Raw genomic sequence first — 27,293 nt, forward strand, 5'->3', positions numbered from 1 at the left:
AAAAAGCGTAAGCTGTATATTAAAGACCACTCCCCCAAGAACACTCCCCCAGCCACCCAGGTTTTTGCTGATAACTGTGTGTTGTGATCCTGTCTTGAGGCAGCTTGTTGGAACAGTTAGGACTACAGTAAGCTACTTTTGTTGTTGTGAGTCAAGTTCGTTAACTTGGGGAGGGTCAGAGGGAAGAAAGGAGTCTTAAGTTACTGTTGACGTAACTAGGATGGGTTCGTATTTGACCTAAAGTCTGTCTTGATGCAGCAGCACAAGCCAGCGAGGAGACTGTCACATTTCGCCGTGAACGCAGCACATTTAGGCGTCAGGCAGTACGACGCCGGCACAATGCAGGGAGTAACCCTACCCCTCCTACATTGCTCATCGGATCACCCCTCAGGTAGGGTATCTAAATGTTCCACCATATTTAGCATGCATGCAGCAGACCACTTCCCCACACCCACCAGTGTTGCCAGAAAAGCACTTTTTACTTCCTTCCCCACCATAACCTCCTTGAGCTGTCACTGCATGTCACTGTGGGCTTGTTGAATTGTGCATGTATATGTGGCACTATTTTAAAAATGGTCAGGATAGTCAGTCTCTAACATGTTACAGCTATTTTCAGATTGATATAAAAAATAACTAATGCTAACAAACTTAGCCTCAGTGGTCTTTATCAAAAATTTTAGAAACTATTAATTTCAATCAAGAAGAGAAACCCAAGAAAATAGTATCAGCACTCCCCATTTTGGTTTTCTTCTCTTGAAGAATGTAAACATTAGGGACTAGTACTGTGATCACTTTTCACATTTGTAGATTGTGAGAGATAAGCAAAATGATAGAACTTTTATAAAGAGCTAAATATATGCTCCAAAAGAGACTCCAAATCTAAAATACAGGTAAACCTTTCTGAAGATCTTGCAGCTTTTTACAGCAAAAGAGAAATGATGAAGTAAATAGAATGCTCAGTATTGCTTAGTATTAAATATAATTGTGTGGCACTTTGCATGCCTTGGCAATGTTTAAAAGGTACTGTGCACATGTGTCTCAGGAGTCCCCCCAGCCTTTACTGGCCCCTTTGTTTACAAAGCTGAGCCTAGTGGTTTGTTACATACAGCAGCTCTGTTTAATCAATCAGCCTGAACAGTAGAAATAGCAGCCACAATAAGTTTTTAAACATGTGTTTTAAGCCTTTCAATTTCTTGGTTGCTTATGGAATTGGAGAATCTGGTGAGGAGAACATGGCCTGTAGAAGAAGGAACCAGTTCCCTGTGTCGAAGTAATTCTTCCTTCAGTTAGTTGATAAATATGTAGGAGTAATTGCATATGTTATATATTCTTAATGATCTTCCTTCGTATGCTAAACTGTTGTTGTGTTTTGGTAATATTTATGTAGTTTTTTTGAACTAGGAAAACCTGTAGAAATGGAACAAAGAAAATACCTTACAATAGAGGATGGCAGAGGAATTATGCCATCTCTGTCACACCACTAAAATATTTGAGCACTACTTTTGCAGCTTTTCCTCAGGCGGGGGAGTGTAAGAATGGTACCTAGAAATCTAACAGATGAAGGATTGACTTCTGTCTTATCAAGGACTGAAACTAGTTAGGTGTGGTTTTAGTGGCTAATGCAGTATGAGGTAGTAATCATGTCATTTTAGATTTTTCTGTGTTAAGCTTTTGGTCTTGCTGAATGTAGAGTGTTCAGATTCAAGCTAGTGATTTATTTCATAGTGAAGGATGGTAAGTTTGTCTTCTTTCAGATCACCTGGTTGCTTTCACTTGCCTCTGTCTTCTTTTTTCTTTTTTTGGTAAAGGAGGATAGTTCAGCTTTGTGTATTGCAGCATAAGTGGCTATGCAAAGTAATGAAAGCTCCTTAACTGTGTATTAGTTAGAAAACAGTGTTTTCTTTCTTGTCGGTATAGAGTAAGGAAAATACAAAGACTCCGTTTTAAACTGTGGTTGACAGTGGCTTCATTTCCACATGCTAGTGCAGTCATTAAGGTTCCCAGGTCTTAAGCTCGACTTCAGTGAGAGACTATGGAGTAACTTTGTGAATCACGAATTTCACGTTGTGAAGTGGGAGTAACTCTTTAATCAGACAAGATGTTCAAGGGTAAAAAAGCAGATTAAACATTCTAGCCTTGTATTTCCTCTAAGCACCTTTGTTATCTTAATTTGTTCTATTCTAAATTAAAAACCACCCAAAACTGCTCACTGTTCTTTCTGTAACATAATGACATATATTATCAAAAATGCTTTATAATATAAACATATTCAGAATTGAATACTTGTACTGACATCATGCCTGTATACTGTTGGTGAGCTGCCCCAGTCTAGTTTTTGATATTGCTAAGCCATGACTTCAGATATTAAACTTCTAAGAGTATTAGATTTACTAATCTTTAGTTGCCCTGATGTTATGTGTTTCTTATTCTTGTCAGCAAAACTTTAATCTCTAATCTTCTGACTCTTGTCATAAAATTTTATGTTGGGGGAATGTTCTCTAGGACCTGTTGAGTTAAACCTGATTTCTTTTTTAATTTCCTGTCCATGATTGCAATTACTTTTCACTTCCACTGTGAAATATTTAGTGAAAGAGACAGTGGCATTATGTATGAGTGTCTTTGGCAATGGTAGACGAGTCAAACCTGGTCTAGTAAATTCTGTTGGTTTGATGCTAAATTACTCACAAGATTATTTTGCCTGGTAACCTAAAAAAACAAACTCAAAATGCACCATAAAACACCATCCACCCCTGCTTTTGTCTTGTCTAAATGTCAAGTGTGTTGGGCACTTCAAAAATAAGTGTTCATTGGTGTCCCATGTAGTCAATGGTGTATGCATGTGTGTAAGTGACTGTATGAAACAGAATTTTACTCTTAAAATAATCAGGGAGAGAATAAGCTGGGGTTTTTTGCAATTGGTTGACATCAGTATTTTTGTGGGATTTTTTAATTGTGACAGATGTGGATAATATGCAAAGACCAGCTGTGTATATACACCTCTTGACATGTACCTGCTGTTTATGGGAAGGCCATATTGTTTAGCACTGGTTTGGTGTTGCTTAAGGAAGGCAGTGAAGGTTGGCACATCTGTGAACTTCCTTAGGACTTTTGTTGCTGCATAGCTCACTGCAAACCTCATGTACTGCAGCAAATCCTGAATTTAAATTTCAGATGAAAATGTTAGAACACAGTAAATTATGAGTTGCAGTTCTTTTCTTCCTGAGCTGTGTGCATGTCTGCATTATTTTGCATGAGCTTTTCTTAACACCTATTCTTATATCCATATTTTGTTTTCCAGTGATGCTCTAACAAAAGAACTGAAAAGTAGATGATGTAGAAAATACTGTTAAAAGCAAGTACATCAGATATAACCCTTCAACTCTTAGTAAGATCTTGTTTTTTTTTAGTTGCCTCATTTGCCAACTCTAGCATCATGCTGTAAACAGTGAAGTGCTAAACCCAACAGGTGATACATATTGTTTTTCAAAAGAGAGTGTTTAAGCTATTTTCCAGTCTTAAAATACAAAATCTAAGGTAATGCTTTAGCTAATGAATGTATAATGTAACTTCTTTAAATCCACAAAATGAAGGATGATAAAACCACTGCTCTTGCAAAGATGGTATAATATAACTGTAAACATAATGTACTCTGACACTGTCATACCTAATATTAAACAGGCTATTAAAACAATCTAACTTTTGTAAATAGTTTTATTAAGTTAATTTTGCAATTGAAGTCTGTGAAGAGGAGAATTAACATTTTTTTAAACATTGTTTGCTCATGGTTATGAGAAATGTACAAATATCTCTGAAAGCCAGGTTGACTTTTAAAACCTGTGTTTTGGTGGTTCATAAAGCTTTTGCTATAACTTCAAAATAACTTCAGAATCAACTTTACTTTTACAATTAATAACTTTGTATAGAGAGTCTTAATATCTTCAAAATAATTCTGAATCCAAACATATTACTTCAGTTATCTACAGGGTCTGTGGTATCCTGTGGCTATTAACAGAGCTTAAAGATGTTTTCTAGTTAGTGTGAATTAATAATAAGAAAGGTGATGTCTTGGTGACTAGGAAAAAAAGCCCTAAACAGCTGATCAGGTCATACTTGAATAAACAAAAAGGACCCTAGTGATTGTGAGAAGACTGGAATAGTCAGTAGTAAATATAGGTGATACCTTGGGTTAGTCTGTAGTTAAACTAACTGGCAGTAATTTGCTTTTACACCCACAAATTAAGGTGCAGAATATACCTGTTGGGTGACTTGGGGAGATCTTAGAAAGAAATATTGTTTCTAAGAAGTTGACAGGAACAGTATCTCTAGATTACTGCTGTAACTAGGGCCTAAATACTCTGTTACATAGAATGTAGGGATTACTTTAACCCTAACTGTTGGTTGCTTAACGCTACTATTTAAAAGAAAAAATGTTCCCCTTTAAACTGAAAAATCTTGTTTTGCTTCACTTCTGGCTCTTTTTCACTTCTTCCTGGTAATGTGTCCCCAATGCGTGTTTTCTCGTAGCCTTCAAGATGGTCAGCAAGGCCAGCAGTGCTCCTCCCAGGTCAGAGTGCAGTCCTGCCCCCCTTCCCAGGCAGCTGTGCCCGGCGCTAGCGCCTCCTTGCTGGTGAGAAATGGGAGTGTCCACTTAGAAGCATCACATGCCACTGCATCTGCTGTAGGCAGTTTGCACGATGAACTTGGTATGCAGGCCTTATGTAACCTTGGTGACATGGAAGTTTTAATACGGCAGATTTATTGGTAATAATGCACTGAAAATCAGCTAACCTGAGCGTTGTTTCTGAATCTTATAGGTGTGTTTCTAGGAAGGCTATATTGCTCAATCACCTTTCCAGGCAGTTTCGCTAATGAATGCATGATGGGAAATAAGGAGTTATAGGTACAAGTAATGAGGGTGTGAGAGCTTTCTTGATTTGAACAATGTAACACATTTAATGAACCTTTCCTATGGTCCTGCAGGCAATTGAGCAGAGATGGAGACTTTGGGAATCTTCTGGTTTCTGAAAAATAACCAACTTCTTATGGCTCCTAAGAATTCTTGATCTTACCTTTTTTAGATGAGTTGTTTTGCTGCTGTTCAAAAAATAAATACTTCTGTAAATGAATACTTTGTTTTGAATGTACACCTTAATTTAGGAGCTTGGTATTGGAATTAAATCTGGACTCTTCCATATATTGAATGTCATCATTTTATGGAGCTTTATAGTGTCTTCCTAGTTCTTCATGGTCCATTTTATGTGGTATTCTTGATTATTAACTTCTTAATTAACTTCTATGCAACTAATAAAATTGCTTGGAAGAAGTTAAGATGGTCTTAATAAATGAGTGATCTGCCACATAGTGCAGGGACAGGTTTGGACAAATTCCCAGCAGGGATCTTTGCAGCTAACTATACGTGGCCTGAATTACTTATTCCTTCATCATTAATATGTAACTCTTCCTTGAATTATTAAAATGGGCATCTTGAGCACTGACAATTATTAGTGATGGAATTTTGAGCAGCTGTCAGCTCTAAGAACCTAAAAGTACAGGTTTGATCGGAACACTGACAAAACATGTCTTTCAGACCATTGTGTAATCCAGGACTAAAAGATAAATGAGTTGTCTCTTACCCCACTAGAATTGACTCCATGGATTGAGAGTCTGTGCTAATCCTTTAAACGTGAGTTTGACTGAGTCTTCATTCTTCTGAGTCATCTAGTGTAGTATAAGGAAAAATGGAATATAAGCAAAACTGAAAATGACCTTTACCTACTCTGAGATGTTTTATAAGACTTAACTACAAATGCAGTAAATACACATGATCTCATTATCTAACAATTTTTGTTGTAGATTCTGTTGCTTTATTGTTTTCTAGATAGAAGTGTTATTGTTTCAATCTCAGTGCTTGAATCTCTCAACTATGAAAACTTGTTACATGAAACACATTTTTAATTTAATTTGGGCTCTTTTTTAATATTCAAAAAGAAGATATTTGAAATATAACTCTGAAATTGTTATAGTGGTTATTTCTGTCCAAGTTTAATGCTGAGCTATATTCTTGAGGCCGCCATTAATTATTTGAAAGATTTGGTTCATCTTACCCAAAACAGGCAGTTGGGTTCTGTAGTATTTGTCATTTAATATGCAATCTAGGTCTATGTTATTTAAGAGCTTGTATTATTTGCTATAGCAGAAATCAAAGTAGACGATCTATAAAATTCAACATGGCAGTCAGACTCTCTAAAAAGGCATATTCATTGTAATTTTTGTGCATTGGAGTCTTCAGAAATTCATGAGACTCGGTTCTTCTGAAATTTTACCTGTACTGTGCTTACAGTTATATGAGACATCACGTTCTCTTTGGGAGGCACAAAACTTCTGGTATCTGCTAGATAGAAATCTGATGTATAACAGGGATTTGTTTCCTGTTTTGAGACTCTGAGCGTCTAGTTTAGAATCCTTTGAGAAAAAGGAGCTATTATAGGCAGGATCTTCTTGTGTTATTTTAGGAAAACCAAGTTTTCTAGTTTGTGTAGCAGGTTTTGTGGAACAGGTGCTATCTTTTGTTAAGAGTGAAATAGTTGGCAAAATGGTGCAAGCTTTTGTGTGTGTGATTCCTTTATCAGGTGTGACAAGAAAGTATCTTTCCTTATAAGTGGTATGTGGTTGGTTTGGGGTTTTTTGTCGTTTTTTGGGGGGTTTTTTTAACCGTCAGTCAGGGATGAGGAAACACTATTTTTCCATTGAGTCTAAGCAAAATAACTTACAGTGAAAGATGACCCAGTTTGTCTGTGATTTGGGTTGGGAGAAGGTTGTAGTTTGTTTTTCCCTTGATCAGCATCAGAACAAAAGTAAAAGTGATGAAGGAGCTATGACCAGTTCTTTGTTGCTGTGGAAATCATAGTGACTGCCCAACACAAAAAAAAAAAAAAAAAAAAAAAAAAAAAAAAGGAGATACATGGAAACAAAACCTGGTTTACTCCATCTGGAAATACCAGTGACAAACATAGATGGGGTTATATATCTCTGTACAGTGCATAGAAGAGTTTCTTTTGTTAATTCAAATCCTCTTGGAAAGGCAAACAGGGCACGTATTCATTTACTGTAAAAGCCCTCACATATAGGGCTCATATTTTCCTTTACTGGTGCACTTCTACATTTTTTTCTATTCGTGTTGATGTCAAGCTGCAGCACTTAATAAGACACACAATTTTTGGTTTCGTTTGCGTTAAAGTTTCTTTTCTGTTAATTTGATTCTGGTGGCTTATTTTACCTAGGATGAGCCTCACTGTATTACACCTGTCCCACATCCAGTGTGGTGATGATACAGTTATATTTAACTGGACATTGCCCTGGGAGTAAGGCAAGTGATGCTTTGAGGCATTATCTTCAGTCTTCCAGGTTCAAAGTAGGAAGATTTTTATCAGTTATGCTGTTGGAAGGTTGACGGGGGAGAAACTTGAAAGAATGAAAAAGGAGCTTGATGTGGAGTGGTAAACATGAAGTAAATCATAGAAGGAATGCAGGAATGAAAGGAAACTAAATGCCATGATTATAGGCAGGATTGCTATAATACAAATCTCAAAAGCAACAAAACATGTGCCATGACTTAAGTGAATGACAGTTTTCAGAGCAGAGTCTGGCAGTAGTGATTCTTTTTGTTCTAATAGGTGATTGTTTAGACAGGTAGGTAGGATTTTTCAGCCCTTGCAGTGAAGATTGATTAAATTCAAATTGGAATTTGTCAAGTAGTTAGGAATCCAAGTACTGAGTTAGTAGAACAGATGGCCAGTGTCTGAAGCTGGGGTGAAATAACAGACTTGTGTCCTTGGCTAGATGATTTTTTAAAATGGCTTTTGTGCTTAAAGAGAACTGCTCATCTAGAGCTTTACAAGACAGTTATGGTGGTATGGTGGATCTCTGGTTGTATTGTTTATATAACAAGCAATAACCTTTCAGATTTAAGTATTTTAATTTATGAAGGCAGTTAAATGATTTTGAACATCGAAACTTTTATGTAAAGAAAGATGGACATATACACTGGGTATTTATTAGATTAAAACCAATTTAGAAGCACTCACTCAGTACCTTTTGATAATTCAGTATATGTAAGTTATTTGGCATGGATGTGGGAGCATGTTCAAAGGTCTATATGGAAAATAAATATTCACTTCCCATTATTCCTATGGAAAATATCCATTTTGTAGTCTGGAATTTGGGGTAATAGGTACGTTACTGTTTTGGCAAACTTCATGTAGGAACAAAAAATGAACTACTTTGAAGTGTTCTAACTGAAAACATGGACGCCTTCATACCTTAGCTAACGGGAAAATTTTGACCTTTGGAAATAAAACTCCTAGCAGTCTACCAAGTAGTAGTCAATTTCTGATGACTTTGGTTTTGCTAACTATTTAAAAAAAACTGACTGAAGCAGTAAACAAATATATCTTGATCTAATGATGATGTAATTTCATTATGTCAGTAAGCCTTTGCATGTGAACTAGTCTAAGTGGTTTGAAAAAAGTAGTATGTATTGGATGTAAAAACGGGAAGCACACTGAAAATAACTTAGCTGAGAAAACCATTAGAGCACCATTTTAGTTAAATTCTGAGCCACTTGAATCTTCCAGGTTTTATTTGTGTAAGCTCATCAGCCTGTTGCTGTTGTCTGTTGATGCCCTTTACTGTGGGAATATGAGTTTGTACAGTATGAACTGTTACGTGGTTGTTTCTGGATGTGGTGATGAGATATTTTGGTCTTTTGGAACAAGGAAACTTGCTTCAAAGAGCATATATTTTATCTTCTCTCCATGTTAGAACTAAGATGTATTTTGGATTTGTGTGCTTGAGTATCACAGTGTCTTGGTTTGTTATTGTAACCTGGTCCAAATAGAATATTTTTGGGTGTCTTTAATTTGCTCTTTTTTTGTGTGTTTGTGTGCAAAGAAGTTAGACTTTTATGTTGACTGGGCAAACATGCTATTGATCATATTTCTTGATTTGCAACATAATTTTAGAGTCTCCCATTTGTTCACAGCTTGATAAAACTATAGGCTTTAGAGAGAGAAAATCCATTCTTAAGCTTATTCAATGTGGTGCTGTTCCAAGTATCCCACGGAGAATGCTGTGGGAGACAAGAATGAGAAAGAGTCACTAGAAATGCTAGGTATATCCATATGTATTGAATCTTGAGTATTGAAATTCTTTGTTAGAATTTATGTACTGTGAGGAAGCTGTTCCCATCTCACAGAGTTTAAAAATTAAGGATTTTGGAGCTCATTTTATTATCTCCAGTCAGACTTTGGAGTTTGTGTCACCAATAGCAATGAACAGTCCTGTCAAGTTTTCTACTGAGATGAGTTGAGGCTTTTCTGAAAAATCTTTTTATTTAAACCAACCAACCAAAAAACCCCAACAGAAAGACAACAAGAAAACCAAATCAAAAACAGCAAAAGAAAAACAAAGAAAAGGGGGCAGAAAAAGATTTTGAATTAATGAGAAGCTGTGCTGTGCTTGCCAGGGAGCTAACTTTCAATGGAGGGCCTCTTTAAATAGGTGGGTGAATTGCAAGCATGACATATCCTGAGTCCATTTTGTAGTTTGTGTATAAACAGTGGGAGTGGAGTTAAGTGTTCTGTTTGTTTGCTACCTCTGTTATTCAGTTTTGTTATATCCCACTGCAGCAGTGCAGTACTTAGAGCAGCAATATAAATGCAGTAAATTTTGATAGATTCCAAGTTGGGTGACAAGGAACTGAAAAATTGTAATAGTTCAGTAAACTTCCTGAAATAAATACCTGATGTGTTTTCCTCAGCCCAAAGGAAGGGGAAGTTGCATGTCCAAGTAGTATATTCTAACTTCTGTGACTAGAATTTCATTAAGTTAAAAATTAAAAAGTTTAATTTCCAGGATCTCTGTTCAGTAATGCAAAACCGTGAAGAACTTAACCCAAACTTCCTTTTTTTTTAAGGGCTGCTTGCCCAGGAGATTTTTCCATAATAATTAATGCACATTTTTGTTCTGAATAGAGCCTGAAGTGTATTTGTATTGTCCAGTATCTCCATGTTTGCTCTTGAAACTTTATTATTGATGCAGTTAATAAATATACCTTTGTAACCAAGGGGTTTTTTTTGTTGTGGGAAGATTCCCTGTGTTATCTACTAGTTTAATTTTTAAGCTTGAGTTTTAACTGTATACTATACACTGGATTGAAAAACCAAAAGATAATCAGCTAAAGCACTTCATTAAAATCTTACCCAATGAAGAAGAAGCTCTAACAAGTGAGCTTTGTACTTAGGTCTGTGGCAGATGTAATTGAATATCGAGAGGGAGGTGCTGTGCATGCTGTTTGTGCCTCCTGAGCTATGTAGGGGACTGTCTTTGTCACAATGGTGGCTCTGAGCACAGCTGTGGTATTTCCCTGGTTGGTCTGAAGTGCTCCCTCTGAGGGTAGAAAGCTTTATGAAGATATTTTCAGTACACCAGTTCTTTTTCTTCGTTTCTGGTTGTAAGCATCTAGTTTGAGGGATTTAACCTGCTAAGATTCAAATGCTTCTGAATCAAACTTAAATGTCTATGGGTCTCAAGAGAAGCTGCTGCAGGATGATATTGTGTTTAAAAATATTCAAAATCCATGTTATTAGCCAGATGTGCTCTCACAGGAATGGGAAAGATTAGAAGCTCTGATTTTGTTAGGTATTTCTGGGGGGACTGCTTGGTATCTTATCAGCAGAAGGAAAAGCTGCAAGACATACAGATGAGAGGTGTATACAGTTTTTCTTCACGTGCTCCCAAGTGGGATTTTTCTTTTGTTTATATAAGCTAATATTGGAATATTGCATGTTTTGCATCATGACTTAAGAAGGGTTTTAGGCTAGAAGAGATGGAGAAGTTGGCAGATGATTTCATATGAGATCAGTTTCAAAATCAGGTTCTCTGCATTCAGAGCTGAAATATATTGAACCTGGCCTTCAGGGAAAATGAAAATGCTTATCTCTCTGATCAGGCCAATGTTGGGAGGAGGGTACTGTGAAAACATATTTGAGTAAGGTAATTTATCATTTGAGTTATAATCTGTGGCTGCTTTTTAAAATTATGTATTTTGGAAGCAAGTCCAAATGGTTTATCTAAGATGTTGGTTTGCAGTCATTTGTTCTTACGCTGAAGCATTTGTTTCTAGCTTGTAGAATAAATCTCTGCCACACATTCCTTTTTTGAGTTTCCTGGGTTAACTTGGGAAGCATCTCTCACCACTTCTTTCAGTCTCTGTGTTTCTTTTCAAATAGACATGGGTGTCTCAAAATATTTTTATACAGGATAATTGGGTTATGACTGCTGTAGCTAAACATTCTTAGATGCTGATAGTGAATGATTTACTGATAGTGCTGTTGGGGGTGGGAAAGAACTGAACAAGCTGCTCACTGCAAATTTTTCATGTGGTTATTCTCTAAGGGGAAAAAAAAGGCTTACATTGTCTTTATGTTGTGTTAATGGTGGCATCTTGTAAATACAAACTCTTTAATTCAGCACTGCAGTTACAGTACATATGTTACGTAAAATGGTACAAAAGACAGCTGTGTAGCTAATGTCTGTCCTGGTGACACATTCATGACTAATCTCATTTTATATTTTGACACTGATGTAAATTCAGATGTTTGAATTGATCTCTATAGTAAGTTAATGAATAGAAGCTGCTGCCAATGGGATGAAACATGAGGAAATGTTGACCTGCTTTTGACCTTTTCTTTAATAGGTAAGTTCAGTTCTACGCTCTACGAGACAGGGGGCTGCGACATGTCGCTTGTGAACTTTGAGCCAGCTGCAAGAAGAGCATCCAACATCTGGTGTGTGTGAAGGCCAGTCAAGAGTGATGATTCTTGTCTTACTGCAATCCAATCTTTTATTTTAATTTTAAAAGGTTATTTAGTATGGACTACCAAAAAAATAAATACAATCTATTAACCATATACTTTTACTTTTGTGACCCAAGTAATTTTTACTTGAAGATGACATTAAGTTAAATATTGCCTCAGAAAATGAGTACTACTACACTTCCAAACTGAAAACTTGACAAATGCATTTTTTGTTGGCTTATAGAAAGTCTTTGTTAAAGAGTTTAACCCATTTCTGAGAAAGTTAGGTGACTGTTGACCATAATGGCTATTGAACTTCCAGTTGTGAAGCCATTGTAAACTGATAAATTTATTCTCAAGTTTGTAGATGGCATTAAACAGTAAATGGAAATGTTAACATGCCTGAGATTAAAATTTGACTTGCAGCTGAAATAGCCAGCTACATACTGGAAAGTTCATCTGCTGTTGGAAAGATGCCCTTTCTTTCTCTGAAGGGATAGGAGGCAGAAGAAAGGAAAGTAACTCAAAACCTCCTGTGGCTTCCCACCTGCCCCCAGTCTACTCACTATGTAGAAGTGCTCTGAAGCTACTGTATCATGCTGAATGCTGTAATTCATACTACATGTAGGTGGAATTGCTCTTGGAATTATGGAGTAATGAGTATAAAACATCCAATCTTCAAATCTTTCTTGTGAGGGTATGCAAATGCCTTTTGTAGGATTGAACTTTGACAAAAAGTTCTGGATTCCTTCCACAAAGCTGCCAATCCCTGCCTCTACTGCTTGCATGTTCCAGATGCAATGGCTTTGCTGATGGCTGCTGTTATGAAGTTGAATGTGCTAATGGAAGGAACAGACTGGCCACTTCAGATAATCAGATCTCGGCTGTAGAGAGTACTTGAGTTTGAGTGAAGTAAAGTTGATAACAAAGAATGTTTTTATCTTAAGGCAAGGAACTGAAGGAAAGTTGCATAAATTTGATACAAGTCTTACAACCATGTGATTTACATGGAAAACAAACACCCAAAAGCTATCCAAAATTGGGGAAAAAAGCAATGGTTGGATATGGACTCTCATACAGTAAGAGAAATTTCTCTTCATCTCTAATGATTGGAAATTGCAAAGTAATTTTGCTCTTCTTACCAGAGGTTTAACTTTAAGTTTTTCAAAAGCGGTTTCAGTAGCTCATTTTACTTGTGCTAAGTATGTACTATTTTTGGCAGTTTTGGGATCTTGATAAAAACAGCATAGAATTACGAGAAACTGCATGTGAACACCTAGCAGCCTCTGCACTTCTTTAGAGATGTGATGTACTTTACAAATCAGTAGCTAACAGCTTATAAATTTTTTGTTTTTCAAGTGGAATAATGGCTATCATTGTAGTTCTTTTTACACCATTTAGGGACTGGGTGTTGAGAAAATGATAAGTGTAAGATTAAAGAGTCTCCTGGCTTACTATAGCTGTGGAATGCACCACAATACATGAGACTAAGTGGCTGCTTGCATTTATAAGTGAATAAAGGAAAAACTTAAAGATACTTAGATAAAATTCACACGGTATCAAAATTAATTTGGGACACTAGAAAATTAGCGTGACCTGTTGAAATAAAATGTAGTTTATAATCTGAAGTATTTTCCCTGTTCTTATAGTGACACGGACTCTCATGTATCGAGTTCTACCTCAGTTCGCTTTTATCCACATGATCTAGTAAGTTCTTCTTACTTATTTTTAAAGCATGCAAAGAATCAGAAGACTATCCAACTTTATAGCACTGATTAATTATTCTGTGTGGTAGTACTCTGTTCTTATGAAAGAATTTTGTCTGGATTAATGAAGAGGAAGTATTTAGTATTGTAGTGTCTTCATATGTACATATAAATTAATCTTCTTGCATAGCACTTTAAAACTTAGTTGGTTTTCTCTGATCTAAAACCTAGTGATTTTAAAACAGTCATAGAAGTTGTTCTAAGATACCTTATAAAAGTTTCCAAAGATGATGTGTACAATTTGGACAGTTTTCCTTCTGTTTGTTACTGAGGTTAGCAGGCAGCAGAAAGACTAAATGTAGTGTTCTGACCAAAAGACACTTCACTTGAGTAATTTCCCTGAAAGGAATTTAGAAATCTGTCATTGGAGTCTGCTGTAAAAAAACTAAGTTTATATGCAATAAGTGGTTGGCAAAACAAAGCAGAAGCCTACACTGTTTTATACTGCAAATAGCTTTATAATTCCTTAGTTTTATGATCTAAAAGCTTTTGCAGTATTGTCAAGTCCAGGCATACCCATACTCTTAATTCTGAAATCATATTATGTTCTGAGAACAGTGCGAAAGGGCACGATTCTTAAGCTGGCAAACCAAAGAGAAGTATGTTGAAGTACAACAAGATATAATGATATAATCAAGAGGGAGAATGAAACACAGCTTTAGGATTTGGCAGAGGAGCAAGAGACCTCCATTTGCTGCCTCTGACCATGCTTTTGATCAAGAAAGTGCTTTTTAAACTTGGTGTCTGTTTGAGGAACTTGCTTTGCTTTTCGCAGTCCCCCTCAAACATGTAGCCTTCAGAAAAGAAGCTGCATTACCTCTTCTGTGCTCTTGGTTTGCCAATGTAGTCCCAATGGAGGGAATGATTCTGTTTTAAGGCAAATCTGTGACTGTAAAAACTCAGCCCACGCACCTAAATGGAAATTTCCACTGAAATTTATTATTAGTGCCATGCATGTTATGCTGGTTCTACCTTTTAAGAAATGAAGTTTTTAAAAAATCGTCAGAAAAGGATCTGTTTTCTGACACAGCTTTACCTTAAATATTATGGTTTGTGTTTTTGAAATGCCTTTAGAAAGGGGGTGTTCCTGCTTGGTTTTTCATTAGTATTTTTCTAGGAAGGAGAAGCTGGCTAAGCTTCTGATGATATAAGGCGTGATGAAAAGAAAATCTATAAATTAAGAAATTGGATGTTAAACTTAGATGATTGTAGGGAAAAAGCCCCTCTAAACATTAAACCTGTAGTTTTGACACTTGGTGGTGACATGAGTATTGAAGTTTTACTCTTTGCCTTACACATTTGTGAAGCTTTTTCATTAAAGGACATTTTAATAATTATATTGCCGAAGAATAAAGGGCAGTACATCAAGATGTTTCTCAACCTGTTAGAAACTGGATTAGGCTATACAATATGTACTATAGTATCTTATTAGCATCAAGTACTCTCCTTTAGTATCTTTCATGGTTGTTAGTATTATTGTGATTTTCATGAGGACTCTAAACAAACTATAAAATAAGTAATAGCCATAAATAGTACTTGACTGTTTAGGGCAGAGGTTTTTCTTTTGTTCATTTCTGAGTGTATTCTGGATTCAGTGAGTTTGAATTTGACTGCTGGTACACGAGTATGTTGCTTTGTCATGCAAAAAGAACCATTCAGCATGGGTTTGCATGCAGATTAGCCGACTATAAGAAGTGTGTTGTAATTGATTTAAATTAATAATTGGATTATTCTTGTAGTGTATGTTGTCCATGTATCAGTTTACTTGTCTTCAAATTTGAAGTTTTCACAATAAATGGGTTATGTGCTTGGAAGATGCATTCATTTGAAATAAGGCATATACTGAAATGGCAGAGTTGTTGTATGCAAACTGTTATTGCTGCTAGTCCTATTCATGTGCTGTAATAAGGACAGAAAAAGTAAGTAGAAGCCTGTGACATGTAATTCCTCAAAAGCGAAACGAAAGAGTTCTAGCCATTTTCTTTAAAGCAGTATTCTGTATATATACAGTGATGGGATATAAAGGAGTTTTTGTTAATACTAACTTTCTTTTAGCTTTCTCTTCCTCAGATCAGGTTGAACAGGCTGCTAACAATGGACACAGATCTGTTGGAGCAGCAAGATATTGACCTGAGCCCTGACCTTCAGGACCACATGCAGCCTCAAGAGGAAGCAGCTCAAAAAGTCAAGCAGTACTATCGCTTTTGGATCCTGCCTAAACTTTGGATTAGCATCAATTTTGATAGATTAACTCTTCTGGCTTTATTTGATAGGTGAGATCCTTGTATGTTGCCAGACCTCAGAAAACAAAGATGGAAACAGTTACTAAACTGTAATATAGATAAAACTATCCTTAGAGAATGATACTTATTTACTGTACTCTGAAAAATGAAAGAATAGTACTGTATGTAGTTTTTCTAAAATAATGGAGGCTACTCTCATTTTCTTCTGTAGGAATCAAAAAAGGAAACAGAAAACCAACCCTCACTTTGCCTGCATGGGGCAGTAACATATTTGAATGATCAAACAGAAAGATTCATTGCCAATCTTTAAAGCTAGAGTATAGCCTTCTCCAAAAATTAATTAAAGGGTCTACAATCTGGTATGCACTTAGTCTTTTGGTAAACAGAAAGCATTTGCTGCTGTTCCAAAGCATTTTTTTGAAGAATCGTTTAATACTGTGACTTCTTGTCCCTGTACATTTACCTAGAGGAATAAAATTAAGGTGATCCACCAGTTATCAGCTTTTGGAATATGTAGAGTATTTATATTTTGGTAATGAGCCTCCTTGAAATAAACAGGGTAGTAATGATTCTGTCCAGGGAGGAATACTCATAACTCTGTTCCAAAGCATTAACAATATCATAGGGATTTATCTGTATTCCACTTGGCATATCTGACAAAAGCAAGAGTATTTTTAATTTCTTTATTAGAAAATCATGAATGACAGATTATATATACAGGTAAGTTATCATACTTGTGTTTTTTCTTAGGCTTATCATCATCTTGGATAGGCTTTGAATATAGATTTATGTTACAGACATGCTTCTGGTGGAACATTTGAATTATTTCTAAAATTATCTGCTCAAATTATCTTCTGCTGTTTAAAGTAAAATTCCATAAGATACTAACTGCTTTCAGCTATCATTGAAATCCTGGTAGCTCCTAGCTTTGCTAAAGGACAGTGTGCTAGTAGACTGTGGAAGTTCAAATTTATTCTTAACTACTTTGCTACCAGTAGCATAATCCTTGTTAATTTTTGAATCTAAGTGTTCTTTCACAGCTTTTTCTAGACATAGTTAGCTTTAAATTCCTTTTTTTTTCTTTTTTTTTCTCTCCCTTTGAAACAGGAATCGTGAGATCCTTGAGAACGTATTAGCTGTCATCCTAGCTATTCTAGTTGCATTTCTGGGCTCTGTACTTCTAATAGAGGGCTTTTTCAAGGATATTTGGGTCTTCCAGTTTTGCCTGGTCATAGCCAGTTGCCAGTACTCACTGTTGAAGGTATTTCAATTTCTCTTTACTTTCTGCAAGCAGTAGATATACATGCAGTTGGGTGTTGCAGGTTAGTTATGGCTTTAAGGAAAAATGTGCATGCTTATCATTTATAGAGAAATGAGTAAACTTGGCCTTATGGGAAGTTTGATAGATGGTAATGCAAGGGCACATCACTAGAATGATTCTACATTTGCTTGTTAAACAATCCTTTATTTATTGTTCTCATGCATTTTTTTGGTGCATGAAGAAGAGCACATTCTTACTTGTTGAAAACCAACTACAAACTGAACTTGAGGTTTTATTGATTAGGTTTTTAATTTTCTGTCACATCTACAACTCAGAGCATTCTTAGGAGGCAATTATATCTAAACATATTTTTAATCAGATAATTAATTTTTGTTTGACTGATAATGGTTTATTGTAATCTAAGAATGAATCTAAGAAACATCCTTGACTGTTAGGATGGAAATCAGATTTAAAGTTCCTGATGCTGTTAAGAAACAGTAAAAATCCTGAAAATAAGGGGCTTGGGGATTTTTTTAGAATTGTGGTTATAGACATCTACTCTTTGAGTAGATTTAATGGTTTACAACATCGTGATATAAAGGCTGTGATGTGGCTTGACAACTGTAAAATTAATTGTAGAGATTGTTAAAGGAGCTTTAACCAAGATGATGTCCGTAGGGAGGTGAACAGACTTATCTGTAGATTGGGTAACTTTCCTCTTTTTATTTTGGTTTCAGAGCGTTCAGCCAGATTCTTCTTCCCCCCGACATGTAAGTCATGGGCATGTGCCACTGTACTAACCCTGCAGATGCAGAACTCCCACAGAGAATTGATCATTTTTGTGTGATTTTTCTGGCATTTCTCCTGTGTTCCTTCTTACAAGGCACAAAAGGCTTGTAGTTGTCTTAGTGTGTGAGAAGGGACCTGACACTTTCCCCCGGCTGTACTTGTTGTATTTAGCAAATCATGTCCTCCTGTTCTGAGCTTAGCTTTCACTAGGGAGCCATGTCATGATAAGCTTTTTGAGGAGTCTCTACTATTCTAGCAATTGTACTGAGAAGTATTCTTAATGATGTAATTTGCTCTGCTGGTATGATCTGATACAGCTTTGATGTTCTGTTTTAGTCTTGTAGATCATTCAGTTGTCCTAGTGTGCACACCGCTTTATTTTTTCACTCTAATAAGCTGAGTTTGCAATGCTTTAGTGGACATTAATGTTTGAGCACAGACATGTTAATGTTCTAGTATTGCACAGTATGTTTATATTCTGTTGTGCATCTCCTAGATTGCCAAGACAAAATATATGTCCTATATAAGATGATGTCCTATATAAGGTGTTTAAAAGCATTCTTGCTCTGCAGCAAGTCGTTATTTTTGTGTAAGAAGTATTTTGATGAACACCTATATATATTGTTCCCCCATCCAGCAGAAGCAGTATCTAAGTAATAAACTTTAATCCCTTTTTCCTTAAAGGTGATTTATTCTCGGTTGCTTACAAAGCCTAGTCAGAGCTTCTCTAGCATTTAGTACTGCAAGCAACATAGCATAAAATATAGCTGAGACTAAGGATATATATAGCTTAGTCTAATTTAATCTAACTGTTGTGTCCTTGTTATATCAAAGCCACAAAAAGCACAGACTGGTATCACTGCAAGGCAAGGCTTTAGGGATTTTATGAAGAAAACTTTAGGATATGATGAGGTCACAGTATATTAGTTGATGACCAGTGATTAATTTTGATTCTGATGGTATCTGTAGCAGAAAAGTAAAAGTTACTTTTTCCACTAATAATGAACAAATGTTGGTGGTTTTGTGGTTTCTTTTTAAACAGGGTCACAATCGTATCATAGCCTATAGTAGGCCTGTATATTTCTGTTTGTGTTGTGGTCTGATTTGGCTGTTGGATTATGGCAGCAGAAACATATCTACAACAAGATTCAGGTTGTATGGAATGGCTTTCACCAACCCATTGCTGCTGCTGTCAGCCAGGGACTTAGTTATAGGTGAGTAGCTTTTTAATGGATTTGAATTGTTTGCTTTACAACAGTAGAACTTTAGGGGAACATTTTCCCCTTCTGTAGCTTTGCTGTAACAAATGGCAGAGATGCCCTCTACTAAAATTTTTCATTATCTAGTATCTTAGCCCTTATCCTTGAACTTGCTTATTTAACTTGGATCTGCATACACTTCCCTTTGCTGGGACCTAGCTGCTCAGTAGTTAAAACAACATTTTGATTTGGTCTCTTTCACACTCTCTGGAGGGGCTTGTGGCAAATAAGTAGGAGTTCTCTTAAGTCAGGTTATTTGTATTTAGCAATTGGGCAGAACAGCACAGACACAATTTTAAAAAACATGATACACAGGTTAAATCTTATTTAATGTGCTTCTTCTCAGAACAGGCCTATCAGCAATCAGCAGTACCAAAAATACAATTTTTGAGCTGCATTTCCATTTTGAGGTAATCTCATTGTTTTCTGAGCAGCACAGTGCATAAAAAATACTGATGACATTTAACTTTATTACCCCCCCTAAATCTAATGAAAAAATGAACAACATAAACCCCAAAACAACAATCCTTTTCCCTGTTATAAAAATAATAACAGCCCTGTAGTCTCAAACAGAGCCCATAGAAAGGAGAGCGAGACATAAACATTTGAAGACCATCTTATCATGGGAACTTTGTGTATTGCTTTAATGGAGCAAAGTTATTTGGATGATCTTCTATGGATCCCTGCTTTGGGTGGGGTAAGAAAACCATTCATCTAAACTGAATGCACTTGCTTTTCAGTTGTATCAAAATACCTGTGTGTGAAAGACTCCAGCAGTTAAATGTTACATCTCTGTACCCCCAGACCATTTTCTATCCAAGAAAAATGAGAAATTGCTCTCAGTGTGGGTTTTTAAAAATTTTAATTTATTAATAAGAATTACTGACTGAAGCATTTTGGGTGTTAGTTTTTATTACTTGATTTTAGGAACATCCTGTATTTTATGCCTCATTCTGCTTCCTTCTTCAACTTTCTCTGCTAATAATTCTGGATTTAAATACCCAGAGAAAAAATGTCTGAGCTGCATATTTATGAACAGAAATTGTCCAGACATTTTCAAAGGTGCTTTTTGAACAAATTCTTTGGTTCCCTTCATGTACTGGCATACTTGATTCTGTGTGAGTAATAAAAGAAGAAGATAGAAGATACTTTTGACTCATTCACGATAAAAAACTAGCTTAATTTCTCTTGATAATGCTCAATCAGTTTTTGAAGTATTTTCTTCCCTTTTCTACCAGGTGGAGCCATTGCCATAACTACACTCATATCCCCATAAGATCATACATAAATGTACATGGAGGTGGTATGTCCTCCTGTGGAAGTGAGGTACTTTTTAAAAGTACTGAAGAGTGAGTCTTTACCAGTTCTAAAAGATATGGTGGCATTTTCACCAGGCCATGTCCATCTTGACATTAGCTTTTAAAACTTCTTAGTTCAAAAGTTCTAAGCAGGTTTTGATCCTTGTGTATTTTACTCTTCTTCTCAGGTATCTTGCAGCAGCATACGTGGTTTATATTTCTTAGCAGTTCTTCCAATTAAAAAATCAAATTACCAGAACAGCTTAAAGCCCACCCCCCCACAAAAAAACCAAACAAACAAAACAGCTCCCCCAACAATAAAAAAAACAAACCAAACCCAAAGCAAAACTCCAAAAACCAACATGATAAAGCACCAAACAAAAAAACCACCCCGCCAACCTGCACTGCGCATCCGACCCCACTCCCCACATGATACACTTGCCCTTGGAGCAGCTCTTAATGTTGCTGAAGCACTGTTTCAAAAAGCTTTGTGTGTGCTGCAGACCAGGCTGGCTGCTAGCAAACATACTTTGTTAGGTAAAAATCTCAGCTGCCTTTTTTCCTGTTCCCAGGCAAAGAAACTGGAAGAAACAGGTACAGGGCAAGGTGAACTTTGTATTTAGATAATGTAAATGTTGTCTCCTTGCCAACAGACAAGTGAGGACTAGCATAAATGCTTTATTTTGTGTTCCACCTATTGCACTTAATCAATTGCTCTAAATCTACTCCACATTTATAATAATTATTTTATCTTTTCGCCTACTTGGTCACTCCTAGAAAACAAGGATGTTATGGATTGTAAAAGCATCATAAATATTGGCTTTTTCTTGGACTAGTCTTTAAAAATTGTGTGTTCCCAGATCTGTGTAGTAGTTTTGTTTCTAATGGGCCCAAGACAGTCTAGATTACAGACTTTTGGGAAACAACTTTTTAACCTGTTAGTGACAGAATATTGTATTTGCCCTCTGTGTTGACTTCCTTGAGTAATGATTTGAAACAGAGGTTTGCCTCGAGAAGTCTGATAAAGTATTTTCTTCAGATATTGAAGAGCTGGTCTGTAGTCCTATATTTTCTAATTAGTGTCAGTAAAAATACAGGATTCATTGTTTTTCCCAGGCTTACAACCTGCATGTTTTTAGATTATATTGTTTTTTAGCATTGCTATGGAGTTGGGAAAAAAATCAGGTTCTCATTATCTGTCTCACTGTAGTTATTTCTCGTGTGATGTCCTTCAGTGTCCAACCCTTCTGTGCATTTAAAATTAGAAAATTAAATTTGAGACTTGTGGTGTTTTACAAGTTACTTTAAAGTCTGTTTCTTCTTTTGGTCACTGAAGCTACAAGTCAATAAGATGGGAGAAAATCCTGCCTAAACTGCCAGATTGTGTCTGCTAGGGTTATTTTTGTTATTTGATCCTTCTATCCTTCAGAATTTAGAGCTTAAAACTTGTAATCTGCTGTTTCCTGTGAATTAGATCTGAACTGCTATATCTGCACATTGTAGATTATTTCTGCATCTTTTATTCTTTAGGATGGAAAGTAAATTATATGTACACGTGGAGACATAACCATTTTCTGTATTGAAATTAGGTGGCATTCATTTATCTTTGTGTTCTGAAATCCTGTAATTTGCAGGTGATTTCATCATTCATACAGTTGTCTGTTCTTGTTAAAAAAACCCAAACAGAAAACGCAGTCATTTAGGATTGGAATGTTCAGAAGTGGTGTGGGAAAATGGGTAAACTTGTCAGATACTATTAGTAGCAGAAAGCCTGGAGGTGGAGTGCTTGGCCTCCCGTATGTCAGAGTGGCTGGTGTTAGGTTGCTCCTGCAACTCCAGACGGGCAATTAGTCTTACATAGAGTGAGTGAAAACTTACAAGTCTGATCTGTAAACACTCCTGGCTGATCTTTGCTAAATAAAAATGGAAAGCCTGAATTGGCTTGTGTCCATGTCTACAGCAATTAAAAGGAAAGTACTATTGATTTGTATGACCTCTGTATTCAGTCAGTTCTGAGTCACTGAAGTAGGACTTTACATAATATGTATTTTCCTTAGAAATTTATAATAGAAATACTTAAGTCATCTTGGGTTTAAATGGGGTGTGTGATACCCTAGAACTTACACTGAAAAAAATCTTACCATGATATTTTTTTCATATTCACCATTTTTTAAACTTTTTTTTTTTTTCTGTAGTGTTTACACTATGTTTCCCTATAGTATTCTTCATTGGTCTCCTGCCTCAGGTGAATACATTTGTGATGTATCTCTGTGAACAGCTGGACATTCATGTCTTTGGTGGCAATGGTGAGTGCTGTGTTTTTTCAGTGGCAAAAGTATGAGATGTGGAGCAGCCAAGATCAGTATCTTAGCTAAAAAATTTAGTGGCTACACTATTTTCATTCCTACCCTCTAAACATAGAATACTTTAATTGTGTTTTTAAAAAGCCTAAAAGTCTTCTGATTGATTTTTGAGAAATAGAATTACTGGCCTAGTAAGTTTGTCACTTCATCAACTGGTTTCTATTGCAGTTAACTATTCCTATGGTAAAGCTGTTCAATAACTAAGGAGATTAAAAAAGCCACAAAAATGCTTTAATAAAAAAATATTTGTAAGGGAAAATGCAAGTAGCTGCTCTGGTTTGAATTATCTTTTTTTTTTTTTTTTTATCAGAGGAAACTAGACGGCTGATACCTTAACCAAATTGAAGTATTTTGTATTCTAACTTCAGAAGATAACCATGTTTTTTCTTTTCATTTCTATAATATTCAGCTACCACAAGCCTGCTTGCAGCACTTTACAGTTTTATCTGTAGTATTGTGGCAGTTGCATTGTTGTATGGACTGTGCTATGGTGCCCTGAAGGTGAGAAAAACTTTATGCACAGTAAATATATTTTAGGGTTTGTTCTCTGCTTCCTTCTGTATTAAGTAACTAAAGTATGCAACTACTGAACTAGAAATACTAGTTTGATTTACTAGGGTTTTATTCTTGCTTAGCTGTGATGTCAATAGAGGAGATGTAATGCAGGAACAAAATAGATTTTTTTGCTTTTAAAGGTGTGTGATTTGTACCTGCTCTAATGGGCTTTTTTGATTGAAAACACATGACATTTACTATCATTTCTATTCTATATCAATTCTTGAAAATATCATGCAAGAGACTTGTTTCTAGCAGAGTCTGCATGTACTTGTATGTTAACCTCTCAAAGTGGCTTGTGTAAGTTTTTTCTGGTGCTGCAAAAGTGAAATAGTATTTTCTAATTAATATTTATTTGAGAAGAAACCAAGAAATAGTTTGTAGTGTTAAAGTGAAGGTATGTGCCTATCTGAAGGGGAGAGTTAAAGAGTTGGCTTCTCAAGGAACCCCCATACACGGCCCCACACCCACCCTGTTTTCATTGCTTGAAATGTTGTTTGGAAGCAGTATGGAGTGTGATGCTGGTTCTGTTTATTCATTTCAGGTATTTGTCAGTAATCAGACATGCTCAGTTTACAGTGAATTGTAGCATGTGTGGGTCCAACTGAGATTTAGCTGGCTTTTCCATTTTATCACAGAGAGTAGAAGGTTCCTAGAGGGGTTACTCCCATGATACTATCACCTGCAGGACATGATTAGCTTTCTGAGAATTGGTGCATTTGTCTCATTAGCCTTTGGTAAACACATCCATTTAAGACAAACAAGCTTTAGCAAGGAATAACTCTTTCATCTTTGTAGATCCAGTGCAGATCAGGAAAACCCAAATAAAGCCACTGTTTAATCTGCATTCAGCATATTAGGAAAAATAAATCTTGAGTACATGTAACATTCAAAATTAAGAAGTGACTAAATACAGCTCTTAAGAGCCTGTGATCTCAAGGAATGCAGGAAATGCTTCATAAAGGTTATGAGAAATAATGACTGTTTAATGATTAAGATGGTGTAGACTTGAGGGATGTACACTGTGCTAGAGTTTCTGACTATAATTAGACATAGGTAAAGATGGAGCAATATTTTTGTACAAAAAGCCCTGGTTTATTTTTGTGGAGTTGTAGTTAATTACATAATTTTTGTATGTCAGGTAAAGTGGTGTATACTTTGTCTCCTTTTTAGTAACATGTTGTTTCTGTCTCCAGGATTCCTGGGATGGGCAGCATATTCCAGTTCTCTTCTCCATATTTTGTGGTTTGTTAGTGGCAATATCGTATCATCTCAGCAGACAAAGCAGTGACCCTTCTGTACTTTTGTAAGTGACCCAGTTTGTATCTCTTCCTCAATGAAGAAGCAAGTTGCAAGGAAAAACTACAAATAATGTTACTACTTAGTAGTGTTTGAACTTGTACTCACTAGCACTAATCAAAACCAGTGTATTCTTGGTTCAATAGTTAGAAATTCTCACATTTTGCATCTAGTTTATTCTCTAACAATGACCTTTTTTGTGACTTGTGGTAAATCACTTGCATGCCAAAATCTGATTTAACTGGCTGCTGATTTTCTCCAAAATGTCAGTCAGGTGCCATCTTTTTGTGTTTAAAGAGGTGCTCAAGGCACTGGTTTAAGCTGGGGGACTTCTTGAATACTTCCACTTCATTTGTTGATGTATTCTTATATTGAATGTGTGCTCCAAGCACTTGTTGAAATAATTGTGTTAAATTATAAGGATATGTTTTCATGACAGGTATTCCCACATAGCATGCGGAAACAGGTATTCATGTTATTCTGTGCTGGAATAGAGATCTGATGCTGAGGGTGTTTGATTCAGTTAATAGTGATACATTTAAAACAAAATAGTTCCAGCAGGAGAAACACCTCCCCCAGAAAAGCCAATAATAGCTCAGCCACATACCTAGGTGAGGCAGAGCTTGAACTTGGATTTAAATGTAGCCATAACGTTGGATGAATTTGATAAATAGTGGCTTGAAGTACATAGTGAAGGACCTCCTCTGTGAAAAACAAAACTAATGATTCATGAGTGTTTACACTAGAGGAAATTTCTTATCTTTGGGTTGACCACTAAACCTTGTCCAATTACTCTTAGTTGAGTTGATATGAGGTTCTTTTTCCTGGATACTTGTTCTTTTGTTCTTTCAAAAAACTAAAGTCTGGATGGTCATGTTTGACTGTGGGACAGTTAAGCATTGTAATGCATTGCAATATGTAATTTCCTTTGAAGATGTAGGGCTCATTCAGATCAGGTGATCTTCCTGTCCATAAAATGAAATAATATTTGTGCACTTTGTAGGGTGTTGTAAAAAAAAATCACACTGAGAGGTTGTGAGACAGCTTGTTATGACTAGTAACATTGCACATGGGCTTCTAAAAGCTTAGGTGTAAGGTTTTTGAGCTTTAGTATCAGCAAGGCTGCTAAGAATTTAGAAGCTTGGTCAGCATGGCTAATTCATTAATTAAACAGGCTAGAATAGGTTTCTTTTGTTGTTTCTGTTGAATCAAACCAAAGAATTAATGGTTTTTTAAATGGCATTGCCAAATGGACTACTTCCGAATTTTGCACATTTCTGTTCAGTTATTTATGAGTTCAAGTTTTGTTTCATGAATGCTCGATTTCACTTAAAATTCAGTTTTTGTTCAATGACTCCTGTGCTGCTACTAGAGAAACTGCAGTTTGAACATCTGGCTGCTGCTCTTTAATAGTCACTGTTCTGCACACCAGAGAAATAATTATTTTATAAAGTTTGAATCTCTGTAACTTCACTCAGCTAAGTGAAAACACTGATGTACCAAAATTAATTTTTTGTGGTCAATATGTAATAGAACTTCTGCCTCTGTTATTATTATAAAACCACATAGAACAAGACATGCTTTTCAGTGGGATTTTTTTGTCTTTCTTTTAAGCTCTTTAGTGCAATCAAAATTTTTTCCTAATTCTGAAGACAAAAACCCTGAAGATCCTCTGTCTGAAGTAAAAGATCCTTTACCTGAGAAGCTTAGAAATTCTGTGGTAAGTAGGCTTTTTTATCATTTTTCAAATTCCATTTAAGCATTTGCTTTGTGCTGGTTTATGTATCATCCGTCCAGATCTTTCTTAGATCACACTTGTCACTTAGCATGGTTCTAGTTAGAGTGGATATCACAACATTTCCTGTCAATCTGCAGCTGAACTCTGTAGCTAATTAATGTGCTACACCTAGGAGTATAATGCTGAAATTGCAATTTTAAGTTTTTTAAGAGCAGAGAGAGTTAGAATTCCCTAGTGTGGACTCAGTGAAGTATCACTGAGGATCTTCTATTTATCTCATGGATAATAATAGATGATGTTTGTTTTTGTGTAGAAGTTAGTGGGAAAGAGTTAATGGTGGCAAAACTATATTAACTCAGTGTTTCTAATAATTATGAGGAAGAGCTTTGTGTTTGCTGTTCCAGAAGTGGAAATTAAAAATTAAAATATTTGGGGGGTTTTTGTGGTTTGTTTGGGTGGTCTAAATTGTTTTGTTGTTTACTTTCTTTGGAAGCAAATGTAACCTTTCCATTTACTTAAACACTACTTTGAATTTTTAGTACAAATGCACTCTAAATATTTATGGAAGTAGGAATATTTAAACATTATTCTTTTTGACAATGTAGCTATAAGTGAGAGACTTAAGAAGCTTAGTATGTTTAACTTGTACAAAAGAAGCTTGAATATTCATTTAGCTTTGTGTAGGGCTCAGCTTTAGGCTGAGCTGTATAGTTGGGTTTTTCATAATACAGCAGTTAGAAGCATGATGAGGTGCAGTGTGTGGAAACTGCAAATAAATATTTAGAGCAGAGAAACTGCAATTATTTTAACATTTAGCAGGAAAGAGTTACCATAGGAGCTACAAGCTCCTCTTTAGCTCTCAAACTG

The 27,293-nt window shown here is 35.9% G+C and overlaps 1 protein-coding gene across 10 annotated transcripts in view; it reads left to right on the forward strand.

Annotated features, from left to right (window-relative positions):
- Nucleotides 1-27,293, forward strand: part of PCNX1 (pecanex 1) — a 93,249-nt gene that overhangs the window by 35,870 nt on the left and 30,086 nt on the right. For 4 of the 10 annotated variants that reach the window (XM_064424411.1, XM_064424412.1, XM_064424407.1 and 1 more), the window contains exons 7-18: nucleotides 259-391; nucleotides 4,525-4,703; nucleotides 11,756-11,846; nucleotides 13,505-13,562; nucleotides 15,677-15,894; nucleotides 16,972-17,125; nucleotides 17,863-17,895; nucleotides 18,957-19,128; nucleotides 22,667-22,777; nucleotides 23,244-23,335; nucleotides 24,586-24,695; nucleotides 26,303-26,408. In XM_064424411.1, coding sequence (XP_064280481.1) covers nucleotides 259-391; nucleotides 4,525-4,703; nucleotides 11,756-11,846; nucleotides 13,505-13,562; nucleotides 15,677-15,894; nucleotides 16,972-17,125; nucleotides 17,863-17,895; nucleotides 18,957-19,128; nucleotides 22,667-22,777; nucleotides 23,244-23,335; nucleotides 24,586-24,695; nucleotides 26,303-26,408 — 1,457 coding nt within the window. The remainder of the gene's footprint in view (nucleotides 1-258; nucleotides 392-4,524; nucleotides 4,704-11,755; nucleotides 11,847-13,504; nucleotides 13,563-15,676; nucleotides 15,895-16,971; nucleotides 17,126-17,862; nucleotides 17,896-18,956; nucleotides 19,129-22,666; nucleotides 22,778-23,243; nucleotides 23,336-24,585; nucleotides 24,696-26,302; nucleotides 26,409-27,293) is intronic. The other 6 variants (XM_064424409.1, XM_064424408.1, XM_064424413.1 and 3 more) reach the window with 6 other exon arrangements.

The sequence above is a fragment of the Passer domesticus genome, chromosome 6 (genome assembly GCF_036417665.1).
Source record: "Passer domesticus isolate bPasDom1 chromosome 6, bPasDom1.hap1, whole genome shotgun sequence".
NCBI lineage: Eukaryota > Metazoa > Chordata > Aves > Passeriformes > Passeridae > Passer > Passer domesticus.